This window comes from Crotalus tigris, unplaced genomic scaffold (assembly GCF_016545835.1).
Source record: "Crotalus tigris isolate CLP2741 ecotype Arizona unplaced genomic scaffold, ASM1654583v1 scf7180000017567.3851432, whole genome shotgun sequence".
NCBI lineage: Eukaryota > Metazoa > Chordata > Lepidosauria > Squamata > Viperidae > Crotalus > Crotalus tigris.
This window is the reverse complement of record NW_024096477.1, coordinates 3,506,817-3,526,449: the sequence shown is the minus strand read 5'-3', so window position 1 is coordinate 3,526,449 and position 19,633 is coordinate 3,506,817. Positions and strand designations below refer to the sequence as shown.

Genomic DNA, 19,633 nt, shown 5'->3' with positions numbered 1-19,633 from the left:
AGGATATTCTGTAAAATGATTTTTGAAGTAGATTAAGAAAGAAAGCTGAATCACAATATCATGATTTAAATCCGCCATGGCAGGATTTGAAAAGTGCCACCAATCACCCTAAAAATCTTGTTGGCTGTGCATACTCTGCTGATGTTCAAATGTCAGCTCCGGCCTCTATTGAGGAGAGGCTGGGTGTTCCTCCAACAACTGACACACCCCAACTGCCATTGTATGTCATGGGTGCAACCTGAGTCAACAAAATGGTAGCTATATTTATGGAATAGAACCCTATTTCCCACAAGGCTTTGGTTTATTTTTTTAATTTTTTTCCCCTGAGTTCCCCTCCTTATATCTATTATTATGTCAAATCTGTTTGTATTTCAGTAAAACATTGTAAAACACAGTCTTAAGCCATCAAATGCTTCAGGTCTTCCTCTTGCTCTCTCTCTTTTTCTTTCCTTCATACCTCCTGCTGGTAAGTCATCATTTGAATTTATAATCTATTCTGCTTGGCATATTGGAATAGTTTTTGCAGCAGATGGTATGATATGCCAGAAAAACATGGAACAGTAATGGCAAAGCACGTAGAACATGAGTAAGGTTATAATAGTGGTCTTACGTTTGACTTGATCCTAATGGGCCACAGGACCATACCCTGACTTTAAACGGATGAGGTTTCGGGATGGATAATTGGCTCTCTGCTATTTTCCTCAGCCATTCATGATGTACATCAAAGAGAATCCAATATTATTTTTCATAAGATAGGAGCCCAAAGTAGCAAGATATATCAATTTCTTTCTGTGAAGGGGGGTGGGGAATTATCATTGGCTTTGCAATATGATGCAGCTACCATACCTTAAAATGCCCTCTCCTGACCTAATATTGTATTCTTACTCAATATAGAATGAACATTAGGTGTGGAAAATATAGTTCTTCTTACAGGCATTTTTCCATGACCAAGACTGTTTTTTTCTTCAGCAGTTAAATTGCAACTAACTCAGATAGACATCCCAGACGGGGGTTTTTCCCCAGAATTTCTATATCTTCAAGAGTTTTATTCCCAACTAAGCCTAATAAGCATTGCTTTGAAACATGATAACTTGTGTCCAATGCATTTTGGGCAGCTATGAACATTTTGTCCTTGTTTCAATTTTAGGACCAAGCTAGGATACAATATTCTCTTCTGCATTTTGGTTTTGCTCAGGCTTGCATAGACCCATGATTTCAGTCATAGAATGAGGAACTGGACTGGATGAGATCAGGGCACTGTATGGAGAAAGCATTATTCCACAATATAAAAGTACTCCTACTTAAAGCACAGCAGTTATTTGGCTAAAAATGAGTAAATATAAAGAACTACGCAACTCTAAATCAAATTTATAACTTATCTGGATATAATCCTTAGACCTCATAATTATATTCTGGAAGAAAAACCCAAATATCTTTGATGACCAAAGTTTATTTTTAGGATTCACAGGATGTTGTTTGTAATTTTAAATATCTGTAGGTTCAACAACAAGAGAGCCCACTCGGCCAGGTTTTTAAAGACACTTTTCAAATGCACAGTAGTATTTCTATATTAACCTATCTGACTCAATAAATTGCTACTGACTTCTTTCTCATGGGCATTATGAAAAGTGTTGCTAATTAGCTTATGTTTGTGCAGGGTTCAGTGGTGTAATAGACAGAGAAGGACTAAGCACATTTTTATAACACCCATCCCCTCGATTATCCTAAAGATAGTTTTAGAATAAATCCCAAGCCAGTTTGTGTCAGAATTTACATCAGAAGAATGCTAAACTCCCCAACAGAGCATTGGGAAGGTTTAAGGTTATGTCAGTATTTGTAAAGACACTAGACAGCATCCACAGCTAAATGTGAAACTTTATATGAGCACAAACCACAGCTCAGCAGCTCTTCCACTTGACAATGGCTTTGAAGCAAGAAAAGTCTCATATAAGTAGGTAACTCAGGTATCCTTCAGATGGGAGCACCCACAGTCTGTAAATCATATATAGACCCCAGGCTTTTTTTCTTTTTTTTTTTTTTTTGCAATCCCCTATTCTCAGGAAACTGAGGCTTTTAATTTAACACATAGCTCATTCCATAAAGTGATCAGAACCATACCTTTTTTAAATCATAACAAAATAAGCAGAATCTTGAGAAAAGGAATTCAAAATGCCTTGGTGACCAAAAGCCGTCTGTGAACCTAGTATTAATATTTAAAAGTGAGCCTTTCATTTCGATCAGTGCATCTCATAGTGCATTCTTCCATCCTATCTTTTTGTATCTTCAGTGGATACAGGTAGTCCTCGAATTATGACCACAACTGAGCCCAAAATTGCTGTTGCTAAGCGAGAGAGTTGTTAAGTGAGTTTTGCCCCACTTTACAACCTTTCTTGCCACAGTTGTTAATTGAATCACTGCAGTTGTTAAGGTAGTAACATGGTTGTTAAGTGAATCTGCCTTCCTCATTGACTTTGCTTGTCAGAAGATCGCAAAAGGTGATCACATGACTCCAGGACACTGCAACCGTCATAAATATGAACCAATTCCCAGGCATCCGGTTTTTGATCATGTGACCATGGGGATGTTGCAATGGTCATAAGAATGAAAAACGGTCATAAATCACTTTTTTCAATAATTTTGAACAGTCATTAAACAAATGGTTGTAAATCGAGGACTACCTGTATTATCTAAAATCCCAGCCACCTAAACAGTGGATTTTTGCTGGCAAATAACTTGGATCTACATTTCCCTCTGTAAGGAAATGTTGGTTTATTCACCAACGTACTTCTGCTTGAACTGTGCACAATAGCCCCATTCGCTGTATTTTTTTTGAACAGTGTTTCTGTCAAAATAATAAAGGTAGTAATAAAAAATAAATGACAGTTTTATAGCATCTATCAACCTAAAGGATCACAGAGAGCTTTGTCCACTATAAACATGGATATACAAACAATACAAGGGGATGATTTGAACTGCCCCGTGGATAGAACTCCGTCATAGACAGAAACCAGCAAACTAGAATACAACAAAACAGTAACCAAAACCTGTTGAAGAAGCAAGTAGAGAAACAAGAGCCACTAGGAAAGAAGCTTGCAGAGGAATTTGAAAATTCAAAATACATGTTAGCACTTCTATTCTCTTATCTGTGCTTTGCAATGACTTGTAATTGGTCCTGCAAATATTTGATATCCAGAAACATAAGAGCAATGTGCTCTTCCAGAAATGTACAAGTAGAATATCATACAGCTATCTGTGATCTTTGATGAATTAAGAATATTGCTTTTAATCATGGATAATTCTCTTTTTAAACTATCATCCATCTACTCTGTTCTACTTAACAACTAGCAGGAAACCTATAGCTGCATGAATGGGAAGTGGAAAAGAAATTATTTCACTTTATTCTTTTCCATTTGCTTGTAGGTTTTTGCAAACCATTTTAGTTTTATTGTTTCAAGAAAGATAATATCACCCTGTTTTCTGTATCTCCTCTCATAGTTATATAGATCTTTATTATATCCTTCCTTAGTATTCATCTTTTACTAAACAAACAAACAAACCTAACTCCTACACACTTCCTTCATGAAGAAAATGCTTCCCTTAATAATTGATATTCTCTTATCTACATTATTTTTGTGCAAAGTACTCTAATATGCATTGTTTATAATATGTAGAACAACTAATCAGTGGAACAACTTGCCTCCAGAAGTTGTAGATTTTTAAGAATAAATTGGACAACCATTGTCTGAAATGGTTTAGGGCAGTGGTGGCGAACCTATGGCACGGGTGCCACAGGTGGCACTCAGAGCCTTCTCTGTGGGCACGCGCGCTGTTGCCCCAGTCTAGGACTTCAGCTGGGTTTTATAAAACCTTTTCGCTTTAGGCCTCCGCCGCCCTGTGCAAAAAAAAAAAAGGTTCAGTCAATTTCAACCTCTTGCGGGAAAAAAAAGATCTTGCAAAGTTGGAACTGATTGATTGAACTTTTTAGTCCCATCCAGCCTGCCGTTACCACTGCAGCCACGCCCACCCAATGGGCCATACCCAGCCAATGGGGCACACCCACCCAGCACCCGACGATGCATAAATGGGTTTTGGGTTGCACTTTGGGCACTCAGTCTCTAAAAGGTTTGCCATCACTGGTATTGGGCAGGGGTAGGCAACCTTAGCTCTTTTATGATTCGTGGACTTAAACTCCCAGAATTCCTAAGCCAGCCAAGCTGGCTCAGGAATTCTGGGAGTTGAAATCCACGAATCATAAAAGAGCCAAGGTTGCCTACCCCTGGTATAGGGTTTCCTGTTTTAGCAAGGGGTTTGGACTAGAAGGCCTCCAAGATCTCTTATTATGTTATTCTGTTATAATTTATCAGTAAAATTGTTTAAATGATCCATTAGCTAGCAAATCTACAACTTTGTCTACCTCTTATTAACCATGAATTCCAAATCATTTATAAACAAGTTAAATAGCATCAGTCACAATACCATAGGAGATTCTATTGTTTATTTCTGTCTACCACAGAAATTATCCGTTTGCTCCAATCTTCCATTTTTGGTTCTTTTCCTTGGGTTTTGAGAATTTTCTTTCTCTTTTACAATCTTGAGAACGCTTCCCCTAATTTCTGACATCTCATCCCTCTTAGAATATTTTTCAGGATTTTTGTATCTTACATAGCTGTGTTAGGCAACTTGTAGCCCTTCAGATACAATGTATGTTTGATCCCAAAATGGATTAGATTAAGTCAGCACAGCTAGAGATCAGAGATCATGGGAATTATAGACTGAAAATATGGGCCATAGGTTGCCCACACTGGCTATAAAGAGTTAATGAAACCTGAAATAAGAGTTTAAATAGGCAGTAAGGTGCTACGTATGCTTGATTGAATTTTTGCACTAAGGATAGAGGTAATCCTTAGACTGTATGATAAATGAATGAGGTAAATCAAGTAGTATCTACAAACGATTTCATGCCAACTATAATGTGGTATTAAAATTGCAAAATGATGATAAAAGATAAAAAAAATAGAAATATCCATGTGCAAGAGAAATATAACATTGTGTTCGGTGAGCATTTGAAAGAATATATTCAAAATATCTATCTGAATTTTATTAAATAATGTTTACAAAATATAGACAGTGATAAAATCTTCTGATGGACATCTGCAATTTACAAAATTCATGACATGGAAAAATGCATTTGTATTAGTGATTCCTGCTGAGACTGAGAAATTGGGTGTGCATGGAAATAAATTATTTCACACAAATGATTCACCATGTATTGTAGGGAGTCAGATGCTTGATGGCCTTTTGTGTACCTTACTTTTACTTTTTCAAACATAAACTCTAAGAAAATAATACCAGTAAAATTAAAAGGGTATGTTTTTTCTTTGCTGACTTAAGTGCTCAAACCTCTACATGTGTGATAGTCCCGCTTTATTGAAACAATCTCTTTTTTAAATAGTCTTGAAATCTTACGTGAGGTCACACTAATTTATATCAGTTTAATTTTATTTTTTTAATTATTTTACTTGATGGTGGATATGTCATATGGACATACAGTGGAAAACTTAACATCTATAGGTACTATTTAATTCATACCTCATTTAGATACCTTAGCAGATAGCTAAAATCCACCATTCCATTAATTTCCTTCTTCTTGAAATTTGTAAAAGTATTAGTGGATTCAAGCACAGTTTAATTAACATTACTCGTCTTACTGAATTCTCTTTTATTCATGTTCTTTTTACATTTTGTCTACATGTAGAAAATTACATATGTTACAATGCTACTTTGTTTTTTATGACTATGCCTTTGCATTTTGAAAATCCTAAAGAGGAACATCATTCTTTAATCTACCTCATGTGTATATCAAATTTGTTTGCAAACTGAATGCATATTTGTAATTATTATTTTACAGTCACTGAGGCAAGTATTAAATTATGGGTTCAGAGGAAAAAAGGAATAGAAAATCGGCATTATATGGAAATTATCTGTGCTAGGAAAAGAATATATATTTAGCATGACTTTTTACTTACAGTGCTATGTCGCGTAGATTCCTTTCCTATAGTTTTCTTTAATTCATTTGCTCTCATTTTGGTAAATGCCAATATTAGGAACTTACACATATATATATTGGGGCCAGCCTACTGGTTTAACCTATCTGAAAATTGGATTTAAAAAATCTTTGGGGGCTTTTAGTCTGCACAGTGGTTTGAATTATAAGGCAAATATAAAGGAACAATGTTTAAAAATCAAATCAAAATGTTGAACAATGAGGACAGATGCTAAAAAGTGTTTTTAATGTGGAACAGAAACAAACACACTTCCTCAGGAGTTCCCTGAAGAAAAGTAAACCTGGCTAGATGTTATCACTGTAATATTTTCTTTTATAGCTTGGATGGTATTGGAATGGGAGCATTTCCTTTCATAATAAGAAGCCAGGTAGAAATGCAAGCAGGAGTGATCGCTTCCTTTTTTGTTCGATTTAAAAATTTGAAGACAGCCTTTAATAAATAATTTCAGGGCAGCTCATAGAAGACAAACACAATAGTATTGCCCAGTAAAACACAAGGTTAAAGCAGCTTTAGAATAATTGGATCTTAACATCTCATCAGACGTGAAAATCCTGCAGAAATAAAATGGTTTTTGCTGCTGGTGAAATGATATTAGACTTCAGTAGGCAAGGATTCTGCTGCAGAGGAGTCATTAAAAAGCCAAAAAGGAAACTAAAAGACCAAAACATGTCGCCAGCAAGAAACACCCAGAAGAGCAGAGATTAACACCAAGAGTGTTAACACTAGACCAAAAATCAGGATGTAAACAATACCCTAATCAAGGAATCACCAACTCAGACAAACAAGCTAACAGTAAATAATAGCCTAATCAAGGAACCACCAAAGCCATTCCCAACCACTGACAGGGTAAGTCACTAGTACATAAAATGAGAGCAGAGCCTTACTAACACTGGTGATGTTACCTAACTTGGTAAAGAAATATTAGCAAGAAAACAACAAAGCTCAGACAGCACCAAGGCCCCTTTAGTACAGTCTTTGACAACATCCTTCTTTTTTCGCTCAGGCTTCACCAAAGTTGTGTTTTTAGTTTGCAAGGTATTAGTTCAAAAATGTATTTGTAATTTTGCACAATAGTGCATTTTATATCTATGCGTTAGCATGCAACCTGCCCAAGATATGGTCATATACAACTTTCCCCAAATACATACATTTTTGTGTTTAGTTTTAATGATAGTAATATAGTATCTCTGATTAAACCCTATAAATTATATAATCATCTGTACTATGAAGCAATCTTGGTGTTACACACCAAAAAAGATATGCTCAGTTAATTGATTTTATACCAACCCCAAGCCTGTAGTACAAAATCCAAAGAAAAATGTTGCAAGCCTGATCTCAGATTATATTAAATACAATAATATAAGCTAGAAAAAATAGTAAGTATGATTGCTTAGCATAGATGCAGTAATGATATTATATAAAAGACTGCTTGATGTAAAATCATTATTAATTTATGTACCGATTCATAGTTGTACACATTCCCGCACCCAAAATGGCTGTGCTGAGGGAGGGGAGCAGGAAATCTTGCACTTGTTTATCTGCCTCAGGGTGATGATCTCCTATTGCCATTCAGTTCCCTAACATTTAATATTTGTATATCTTTTTTTATCCTTTTACACCTTTTGTCTGTACCAGTTGTATGCATAGAAAGATGTCACCATCATTGATTTTTCAGAGTAGTTACTTAGGATGATAATGATAATCCTTGCCATCTTGCTTTTTTTATTGTGTTATCAATATTATACAGGTTTTTTTTTACTTGCCCCGACCACTTGTGGTATTTTGCTCATTGTATAGGCCAGTGATGGCGAACCTTTTAGAGATTGGGTGCCCAAACAGCAACCCAAAACCCACTTATGTATCGTCAGGTGCCGGGTAGGCGTGGCTCATTGGATGGGCATGACCAATTGGGTGGGCATGGCCAACTGGGTGGCCGTGGCTGCGGTGGTAATGGCAGACTAGATGGGACTAAAAAGTTCAATCAATCAATTCCAACTTTTTTTCCCATGAGAAGTTGAAATTGAACCTTTTTTTTTTGTGCACATGGTGGCGGAGGCCTAAAGTGAAAAGGTTTTATAAAACCCAGCTGAAGGCCTAGGAGTGGGGCGACAGCGCAGGTGCCCACAGAGAAAGCTCTGCATGCCACATGTGGCACGCGTGCCATAGGTTCGCCACCACGGGTATAGGCATTCATTTGCCACAAGGAGATAATGCAGATATTTTTGCTTCTGATTGGTTCCCTCATTTATATTTATTTTACAGGTACTCCTCAACTTAGTAAGAAAGTGCCAATCTTTATTTTGAGATGACTGTATTCTCCCCCATCTCTTGTGCTCGCTCTTTTTCTAACTTATCTTTCCAGCTCAAGTTCTTTTTATTGACTAAAAATAAAATGACTGGAAATGTTTCAAAATGTCATGTTGTTGTTGTTAATTGCGAAGTCGTGTCCGACCCATCGCGACCCCATGGACAATGTTCCTCCAGGTCTTCCTGTCCTCTACCATCTTCTGCAGTCCATTTAAGTTCACACCTACTGCTTCAGTGACTCCATCCAGCCATCTCATTCTCTGTCGTCATAGGACCTCTTAAAAATAATGATCTGTAAATGTTTATTTTAAAAATGGAATATATTATTTTTCCCTGTACAAAGAGATACCATAACATCTTTTTCACTTGCACTTCCCATTTTTGCACTTAACTGATTTGATGACATGACCAGCAGTCTTTCCAAAAGTGGCCACCAGTTGGCCACTTTCCACATTCTCGTTCATGACCAGTGTTTCTTTTCCAGTAATATCATGCTTCCTGCCAGCTTGCATGTACCTCCTCCCATGTGTTACCCACAGAAGTGTAGCACTCCTATGTGCTGTTCAGTCTGCATCCAGTTTTGGTCACCACGATGTAAAAAAGATGATGAGACTCTAGAAAGAGTACAGAGAAGAGCAACAAAGATGATTAGGGGACTGGAGGCTAAAACATGAGGAACGGTTGCTGGAATTGGGTATGTCTAGTTTAATGAAGAAAAGGACGAGGGGGGACATGATAGCAGTGTTCCAATATCTCAGGGGCTGCCACAAAGAAGAGGGAGTCAAGCTATTCTCCAAAGTGCCTGAAGGCAGGACGAGAAGCAACATATGGAAACTAATCAAGGAGAGAAGCAACCTAGAACTAAGGAGAAACTTCCTGACAGTTAGAACAATTAACCAATGGAACAACCTGCCTCCAGAAGCAGTGAATGCTCCAACACTGGAAGTTTTTAAGAAGAGACTGGACAGCCATTTGTCCAAAATGGTGTAAGGTTTCCTGCCTGAGCAGGGGGTTAGACTCAATGACCTCCAAGGTCCCTTCCAACTTTATTATTATTATTATCTAAAAAACACCAAGATTCACTTTCAAGAACTCTTCATAGTTTTTCTACTGCATCTTGTTCCTTTCTATCACCTTCTGCGTTTTGTTAATATTTTGATAATTTAAAATTGCTTAGAATCTTGTCCTTTAATCCTATCATCTCCCATCATTCATTCTGCCAGTTTGTTTGTGAACAAATTGAAGTTCCCAGGTGAAAAAGGAACTATTTATCTAGATATGTCCTACTTTAAAGAAGACAATTCTCTATTTGAGTCCATGGTATGGTCAATAAGTTATTCATCAAAGTCCCTGTGAAAAGTAAAGAACATTATGAAGGGATAGCAGCGATCTTGAACTTTCCTAAGAATTAGGACATAAGTATAGACATAAATACAGTGCATAGTTTTTCCTACTATAGTAAATGTACTCTATTTACATTTTAGATTAGAACTTGGTAATCCTTTCAGGCACCAGACAAAATTATGGGATATACAAAGCTTTGGGCTTTCAATTTTCCACTTTAAAAAAATAAATACAATTGCATTGTTCTCATTCCTGAAGAATTTATGCAGTTACACAAAAGAACATTGACATTTCAGTTGTTCTCATCTGATATTTCTGAAAATTCAGCATTTTTGCTTGATGATCTTTCAATATTTCAGCCATTTTTAATATTTTTGATGATTTTTTTGAAAAGGAATTTCCTCTATAGGGATGTTACAGATGCTTAAGTGTCCAGAGCAGCTATTGCATATAGTTGATTCATAGCAGCTATTTTGACCCCTATAAATTAACACATGCATTATGTATATCTCTGTCCTATTTAAGCATTTCCTTTTTGGGGCAGAAAACTTACTAGCTGTTATGTTATTCATGAATGTAGGCAGTTTGGGATATGTTATTCCTAAATAGAGTGTAAAATAGTGGTGTTCTGGTGTATCAGTGGTGTTCTTGCTTGATCAGTGAGCCTTTGTGCAATGAAATATATGCACAGTCAGGTGTGGCATTGCAATATTATAATTCATAACCAATGTACAATCTTACACAGTATTGTTGCATGTATAAATGTTGAAATAACTATGCTAAAAACAAGATGCCGTATGATAGGCTATGAAGCCATTATGATATATGCATGGACAAAGGCGCCAAGCATGGCTAAGAAGTGGACTCAAGACTTCTTCAGTATGTTTGTCATTTTGTTCACTTACAGGAATTAGGTAATTTATTTTCAAATTATGTATTGTAATTGATATACAGTTTGGATCTGTCCCCTCTTCTGGCCACATTGCATGAAGCTAAATATATCTGCATATATTTAATTATGGCAACAAACCAAACCTGCTCACTGTTTCATTCACTTCCAATCTTCTACTGTAACTTGCAGTAATTCCCTGCAGTGTGGCATGCAGAGAGCATCACATACATCTATTACATCATGTCATATATTTTCTCTTTCTGCACATTAAGGAGAGAAGAAGAAGAATTCATCACGAGGTTGACATTGCTAGTCAAGTTCCTTATCACTTCTAAATCCTTCTTAAGTGTTTCCTGATTTATCTCTTTTGCCAACAACACTGCATCTTGTTTATTTTCGTGGCAACCATGGTTACAGGTTTTGATAATAAGAAAAAGAGATTATTGCATTGTTTGCAGAAGATAGTATTTTGAAGATTAGCTCACAGTATATTTTAGTGGTCCAGAACAATGTGTAAACTTTGTTTTCCAGAATATTAATGAAATGATTAATGAAATTTTAATGGGAACTTTTCTGCATGCTGTCACATATACCTGCTTCCATGAAGTAAAGGAAATTTATTTTAAATTCTTTTATACGGTCGTTTGTTCATTCATTAGTGGAATACATTTTTTAATCTGACAGTAATTTTAATAGTATACTCGAATCCTTTAGTGTTAACATGTAATGGGACCATAGGGATGGGAGAGAGGCTTTCAGATAATTATTTATAATGTTTTGGTTTGAGTGTTACATTCAGGATTTATTTTAATTTCTCCTATGTTTCAGTGTAAAACCCAGTATCATCATTTTAAAAGGAATTCCTAATAAAATGTTAATCCTAATTAACCCCATTGCTATTATTTTTGCTTTTGGCAAAATTAAATTTAGTTCCATCAGGTACTGAAATTTGCAGATTCATCTGTAACTGGGTATGCCTAGTGTTTGCACAGAAGTACTTTCCCTTGCACGATTGATTTATGCCTTGCTGGCTTGATTTATGTATAGGATCTCAGGACAGCTTATGTGGAGATCTTTCCTTCTTTTTAAATAGTGATAGAAGAGAATATGTGTAGCTGAGGGTTGAACTATGGGGTCCTTGGAGCTCTCTGGGCTGGGTTGTTTTCTTGCAGATGTTTCATAACATAACTAGTGCACTTTTACAAATATTTTTAATATTTCATTTTACCTCCTTAACCATAACTCTGTGAGAAGTTACTTGTAGAATGTCACCCATTGACATTCTACAATGAAGCTGGATTTTAACGTGCTCTACCCAGTCTCAGTTCAGTTTTTAAACACTGGGTAATGCGTAGGGACTCTGTTATACTCTTCACAATATACACTGAGCTCTTATAGGATCTCACCATTGTACTATTTGTATATTTATTTATTTAAAATATCTTGCTTTTCATTACAAAGAATACGTAATCACTATTAAGTACACCCTTACATATTTACATTTATGTAAGGCATTGTTAAACATACTGATGTTTCCTTGGAATTACACCATCTAATTGACTATTTTCCAAATTTGTTGAACTGAGACATACATAACATGATAAACTTGGTTAATCTAAAGATATTACTAGGCAATTATTTCTTTATTTCAGGCTTTTTAAAAAAAATAGGTGGGGGGCGTCCCCGAAAAAAGTTGGAGAGGAAGACCCGATCCCACAAGTCTGAAAATAATCTGGAGATAATCTCAGCTGATAATAGAATACATATCCCTCTTATCTCCAAACTAGTCTAGTTATATATTCTGTTTTATATAAAATAGTAGCAGATTTGGTATCCCAATACCAAATAGTATTATTTTGAAGCTAAATTTGAAGTTCTAAGGTGATTTCCATTACTCTTCCTTTTTGACTTGTCCCAGTTAACCATAATATGATGGATGTGATAAAGGGAAGAAATGTGCTTCTTCCATAATATTAGAATTAATTAGAAAGATATGAATAGGATGTCATTTTATTTCCTGTCTCCTTTGTGTTGATTAAAGACTGCTACTGTGTCTGTTAATTTCTGTTTTTTTTCAAGAAATATTTCAGATGAAAAGCCTCAATGACCAAGGCCAGCAGATGGCTGCATTGTTGTACAAGACTTGCTGAGAATGGATCTACCAGGTTAAACATATTTTCTCTAGAATATAGAGAACTGAAAATTTAGCAAAGCAGCATATTTGGCATTGGTAACCGCCTGCTTTTGTCTGCAATTCCATCTGAGGGTAGTATTAAGATTAATAATAATATTTTTTAAGAAAATTGGAAGTGATTTAAGTCTTACCGCATATTTGTTCAAACATTTCTTTATATTTTTGAAACATAGTGTGAATGTACATACAATACTCCCTTCACCTCTGCCAGGAAGGTGTAATGTAATTAATATAGAACATTTTACTGATTGTTCAACATTTTGGGATTTGAACAGACCTAAACGTTCAGAAACATCAAACAATTATATATGGATTATTTTTGAAAAGCAGGCAGCTTAAAACAGCACCCAGAAAACCCCAACCAAGTCAGGGAATAACAAATTTAAGCTTTAGAATAATTTCCATTTAAAACCCTTTACCCCAGTGTTTCTCAACCTTGACAATTTTAAGGCATGTGGACTTCAACTCCCAGAATTCCACAGCCAGCAATGCTGGCTGTGGAATTCTGGGAGTTGAAGTCCACATGCCTTAAAATTGTCAAAGTTGCGAAACACTGCTTTACCCAGATGGTTAAAATTAAACAGGTTTATAAGAATGTTTTAACTTCAAGATTTTAACCTTGTGGTGGATGATTAGAAGGGAACAAGATGAGACATTCAAGAAAAATTGATTCCCCTATGCTCCATAAAGTCTTTCTAGAAGAAGAATTCTGCTGTTTTTCATTCAAATGCATATTTTAGATTGATAGGAGACAGGATGCATAATACATAAAGGTTTTGTGGCATTTTGACACTACATCTTCAGAATTGTCTATGCTGCTCAATATCTTATGTCTATTTTCTCAGAACACATAAGATACAGGAATGTCATACAGTATATAGACTTTTTTCTTTAAATCACTCTGGAGGCTGCATGCTTTTGGGGTCACTTTCATTCCCTGCCAGATCAGTCACTTGAACTGTTATCTCCAGAAGAGTGCAAGTAACACACATTCATGGTGTGAATGACTTCAGTGATCTTATCTCATATTAATCCAGGGCCATTTGTTAGAATTTTGGAGGTGGAGCCCTGAAGGTCATATCCGTATTTACAGAGCCCATTTATGAGAGCTTCCATGTATTTTCTGTACAATTATGTATATTAGGCATCAGTTAAATTCACAGGTTCAGTGCTGGAACACAAACCCCTTGTTCCCACATAGATGTGCATGCTTTCCATGTGTTGTTGCATATTTCATCCTGGGTTCCCCCCCAAAAAAAACTGCTGAATATCAGTAAGAATAAATTACATCATTGTAGTGATGCTCTGTCGGTTAGCATTTTGCTTTACATGATATTTTCATTGATTGTGGAGCATTACATGAACCTTGGTCATCTTGTCACCTTTTGACGTAGAGCCAAGAGCTGTCATGGTCAGCTTTAAAATGAACTGTGTCCCGAGACAAGACAAGACAACTTTATTACAGTCCTTGTAATCTGACTCAAAAACAGAAAAGGAAAAAAAGTTTGAAACAGCAAGCAAAAACCACAGTAAAAAACCAATAATGATAAAACAGGTGTGCCAAGGCATAATATATTTTGTGAATAGCCAAAAAAACCCCAAACCTCAGACACATGAAGAAAAATAATATCACATTGATTAGATGATGGTAATGTAAATAAATGATAGATAATGTAAATAAAAGGAGGCGAGTGGCCTGAAAATCCTGAGTAGATGGGGTATTATTAATTGCAATTCTGCATCTTTCTGATAGGAGCAATATAAAAGAATATAGGTTACTGTATCCAGAGATAATTGTCCTTATCTGCACTGCCAACTAGATTTTATTTCCCCCTGTTATCTCCTTTTGCTATTCCTGTCCCATTCTCTACAACCACACATAATCAAAGTCTTCTCACGGGAAAATTTCTACACAACTACTAAAGTGGGTTGTAATCCACAAAAGTTTATTAATTGATTAGTTTTTATGGTATCACTGAAATATTTTTGCAGCAAAAGGCACCATTAGTTCTTCGTTATTAGTTCTGGTTGATCTTGTGACTAATTAGGGAAATGTACTGAACCTCAGGTCATATTGATAGGACTTCTAATCTATGGGTTGTTGCAAAATTACAAGGAAGCCCAGCCAACATGGCTAATAGTGAGAAACGCTAACAGTGTCCTTCTCAGATTCAGCGTTAGGCGCGGTATGTGGAGCCTCCCACAATCTAACACCTCCATTTACCTGTAGTCCTCGGATTATGGCCCTAATTTCCATCAGCATTTCTGCGAAGCAGTCATTAAGTGAAATATCACATGACTGTGCCACTTAGCAATCACAACAGTCCCAATTGTGGTCATTAAGTGAGGACTGCTCAGTCATAAGGTGTTAGGTGTTCTGTCCCAGCTTATGCGAGTATTTGCTCAACTGCTTTAGTCACGAGGAAAAATCCCTTTTCATGGAACTAGGCAGGACCCACAAGAAAAACAAACCCCTTTTTATTTTTACACACCTGACTCAATGTCCAAGATTTGGAGGCAAACAACCCAATCAACAAAACACAAAGCCGCAGTGTGATCGGTTGCCTTGAACAACAGGCATCTGAGGTCTATTTTCCCCAGTATGAAAAAAATGGACTAGTACTATTATTAAAGGCAGAATTCTTTTAAAGCGTACGCACACAGAAAGTCAAATGGGACTTGTTGTTTGAGCTCAAGCTTGATTGCAAGTTATAGATTTGGATCTGTTTGAGATAAGTGGATTATTTGAGACAAAGGCTGAAAGCTATTATCATGTCAGATCCATTTAGTTTTGCTTCTCCTTTGTCCATGATTCTGTTTGTTTCCAAAACTAATGTTAATGAAGTATTGGCCGACGTTTAAAAGATTTGGGGTTTTTTCCTGCCTGTTATTTGTTTTCTCTCTTATAGTTTCTCTATTTATTTTTTTTCTGCTTCAAAGTGTCCAGCTCAAGAAATATCATGATGTAGTTGGGAGTCAACCTCTAGCAATTAAAGACCAGTGTCTACAAAATACCATTATTTACAACATGACCTTGGTGCAGCTGCTTGGGCTTTATTGCCAGTATTGGTTGCCAAGGATAAGAGATTCAATTTGGATACAGGTAGTTCACAAACAATAGCAGTGCAGAGAGATCTTACTGAAGTAGTTCTGCAGAGTTTTCACTGCCCAAGGCATGCTTGCTATTTTTTTTTTCCTTGCCTGGTTGTTGTTTTTGAAGTTGGGTTGTGGCTTTTGTTTGTTTCTTAAAGTAGTGCTACAAGCCGTACAGGGTTATGAAATATTATTCTTTTCTGTAAAACAGTTGAACCAGCATGCCTCTTGTAACTGCCCAGTCTTTTACAGATACTTAAATATCTTAGAAGGGTAAAAAAGGGAAAGAGACAAGCATAGACAGGCATGGGTCCAAGTTACTTAAGAAACCATCTCACCCCAATGGGACTGACCCGCCCCACCTACATCGGCAGAAGAGGCATGCTGCAGGCCTGGTCAGTCAAAAAAATCCAGCTGGCGGGGTCCAGGAGAAGAGGCCTTTCTGCCATGGCTCCTATCCTTTGAGAAAGTCTTACCACCACTGCCTCCCCCCCCCCAAAGTGAGATCTGCTCCCACCCTTCTCACCTTCCACAAGGACCTAATGCCTGTTGGTGTGGGACCCCAACAGGAAAACATCACGCAGGAGGTGGTTAATGGATTAAGAGGAGATCTCACCTCCCCCCCCCGGCAATCCCACTCCCTCCCACCCATCTTTTAACTGTAACCTTTCTCTGATTGTAATGCTATTTTTATTGCTTTTATAATATTTATGTGCTATGGTTTTATAGCTTTTAATGTTATAAACCACCCAGAGTTGCAAATAAATTTAACAACAACAACAATAGTAATAATAATGAGAGTAAAACCGTTTACTTCTAAGAATGGGGGTCACAATAAGAGATTTAACTCGTGAGCAGATAATTAATGAGAGATGCATTGGTTTTTTTTTTAAAGAAGTAAAGCATTCAATATAAATGACAGCTTTTGGGGGGGAAGGGAAAAACATAAATAATACTGATTTGATTAAAGAGTAGAAAATGAGATATTAAAATCACTGGCTTTGGACTGAATCTAAATGATAACATGGTTTATTTGGTTTTGGCTTAGCATATTGACTATTATCGTTTGTAAACCATACTAATGGCTAGCATAAGCAAACAAACAGTTCTGGTTTATCGCTATTAAACCACGGTTAAACAAATTATAGTTTTGTGCAAAGGATGAACCCTGTGATAGGGTTAAAAGCAATCTCAATTAGCTTCTTGGTGATAGAGGAAGACCTTTCCTTAGAGCAGGAATAGGCAACCTTTTCAGCAAAACACTTCTACTTTGACTCTTCTTTGGGGTAAGAAAAATGAAAACCCATACCAATGGCAATCAGTGATTTTCCTGTTGAATGATATGATGTGGTTTCAGAGTGCTAATAAATTACTGGGGTCAACATAGGCTTCTCGTGGTCCAGATTGCCTAACTCAGCTTATAACATCCCAAACAGATGGCCATTCAGTCTCTTTAGGTATTACTAATGAAGATGCGTTCTTGTACTATGAGTCTTCCAGGCAGTGTGATGAGGTGAGATTGAAACCCGAAGACTCTGTGGTTTGATGGATGGAAGATTGTGGATAAGTCACCTGGCTTTCTTGGTTTTATTGTCTTTGTTTCTATTATTGCTGTGAACCACCCACCATTGTGTTTGACAAGCTGGATAGCCATATGAGTCTTATTTATAAATACATGACTACATATATACTTGCCTTTTTTTTCTCTTTTGGGACAGCTGCATATGGATGCATCAATAAATAGATGTTCCTTCAAAAACAATGTCAAAACTCTTTCTTGTGAGGATTATATGTTAAACAAAGCATTTACTCCACAAAACGTATAGAACTCTCAGCCTCCTGCCACCCACCTTTTTATTTGTTTTATTTGTCATTGAGCAGTTGGATTACAACTTAGAGGAGCTTCAGACTGATCTCAGCTGTAACAGCAATGATTTACTTGGTCCTTAGAATATGCACATTCTTATTCTGCCTTCCTATAGGTAAATCTCTATTTAGAATAATTTGTTATTCTACAGTAGTGGCCAAAATTGTGGAAACCTTTTGGGAAAAGTATACAGTAGAAATGCCACCTTTGGTTAAGTTTTCACCAATTTTTCTTCTAATTTCTTTATAACTGTAGGCTTGTTCACGTAATAATATTATTTTACATTGCTTTCTGGGCAACCAGTCAACTCTTTGCATCATTACTTTAATTTTATTATGTTTTACAAGCTCACTAAATGAAAGAACACAAAAAAATCCAACCAATCACATAACACACTGACAAATGTCCTCCTCTCAGCTTCAGTACATGACATCAATAATTGAATCCTACTGTGATCTGATTGGCTCATTGCCAAAACAAGATGACAGCTGATTGGCTCTCTTAAACACTCATGCTCATTGGCGACAATCAAATGAAGGAAAGCTACCTGATATCAACCTAAGCAAGTTGTGCTTCCTTTTTCTGGTTATTTGGCAATAACTTTTCATAGAATACAGTACAGATAATTGAACAAACTTTGTTGCATTACATTCTTGATTAAATTATCTTTCCATTGATATATAATTTTACAGTACTACTCCCAAAAAAAGTGGTGTTATTAGCCATCAAACCTCAAAAATACACTTTTCCCAAAAGGTTTCCACAATTTTGGCCACTACTGTACAGGGGGCTATTAGTTGTAGATGTTTGAGCAATATGAACTATGTCAAACAGGTCACTAAAGATTATGGTTGTCTCTAGGTTGTCTCTTTCTTGTGGTAATAGTACTTCAGTGCAGCCTCCGACAAGCTATCTCCTCTATTCAGACTCTTTACATGTGAATTGTCTTCATGCTAGCATATCTTCAGGAGGATATATATGTCTGGTGCAAGAATTTGCATTGGACAGGAAAGAAGGAAAAAATATGAACAAGCAATATGGTGTCCATTTGAAAAACAACCAGAACTCAACTGGAGTTTTCTTCTTCCTCTGGGGAGGTTAATTATTCATTATAAAAAGGGCTTAAGACTGACTCTATCCATTGTATTGGTAACTTGAAAAATATAATTAAACGCCACAGCAAGAAAAGCATAAAATAACTTCAAGGATAAACTTTTTTCTTTTCTCCTTCCAAATATGTATAATTTTGTACAAATTAACACCAGGAACTGATTTTGTTGTTGTTGTTGTTGTTTCCCTAGGACAAAAAGGGTCAGCCATTGTTACAAGATCACTTACCGGCACTTCGAAAAGACCCTGACTCAGAAGGAAATAACCAATATCCATCAAGCCATTCAGAAATCGGTAGTACAGGAATTTGGAGTGGATGGAAGATTTTGACTTTTCAGCTTTAAATTTCTGGGTTCTTTTTTTTTTTTAAAGTCCTTATTTCTATTAAAAAGAATTCACATTATGTGGAAAACCTTTATGTAATAAAGATGAATAATATAACAGTTGCTACTAACACTAATAAATACCTTGCTGGTTTGATTACATGTTGACTACTAGTTCTTATATGTAGTAGTGTGTACATAATATCTGGCTATTTGTTTTATGAGTTTGATATACAAGTTCAAACTTTCCCAGATGGTTTGAGATTAAGACACAACTGTACAATACAAAAGGAACCTGTAACAAAATATTCCTTGACAATTTCAAGGAAGTGGATTATGACAACAACAAAGAAGCAAACATGGTCCATGACAGACCAAGAATCCTGCCAGAGAGTTTAGTCATCCAGCCAGAATTGAAGGGCAGAATTTGTCTGTCTG

General features: G+C 36.3%; 1 protein-coding gene across 5 annotated transcripts in view; it reads left to right on the top strand.

The window, feature by feature from the left end:
* The window catches only part of FARS2 (phenylalanyl-tRNA synthetase 2, mitochondrial), a 217,615-nt gene extending 198,258 nt beyond the window's left edge, over window positions 1-19,357 (top strand). For all 5 annotated transcript variants that reach the window (XM_039350737.1, XM_039350747.1, XM_039350755.1 and 2 more), the window contains one exon: window positions 19,064-19,357. In XM_039350737.1, coding sequence (XP_039206671.1) covers window positions 19,064-19,202 — 139 coding nt within the window. In that variant the 3' untranslated portion in view covers window positions 19,203-19,357. The remainder of the gene's footprint in view (window positions 1-19,063) is intronic.
* The last annotated feature ends 276 nt before the right edge of the window (window positions 19,358-19,633 follow it).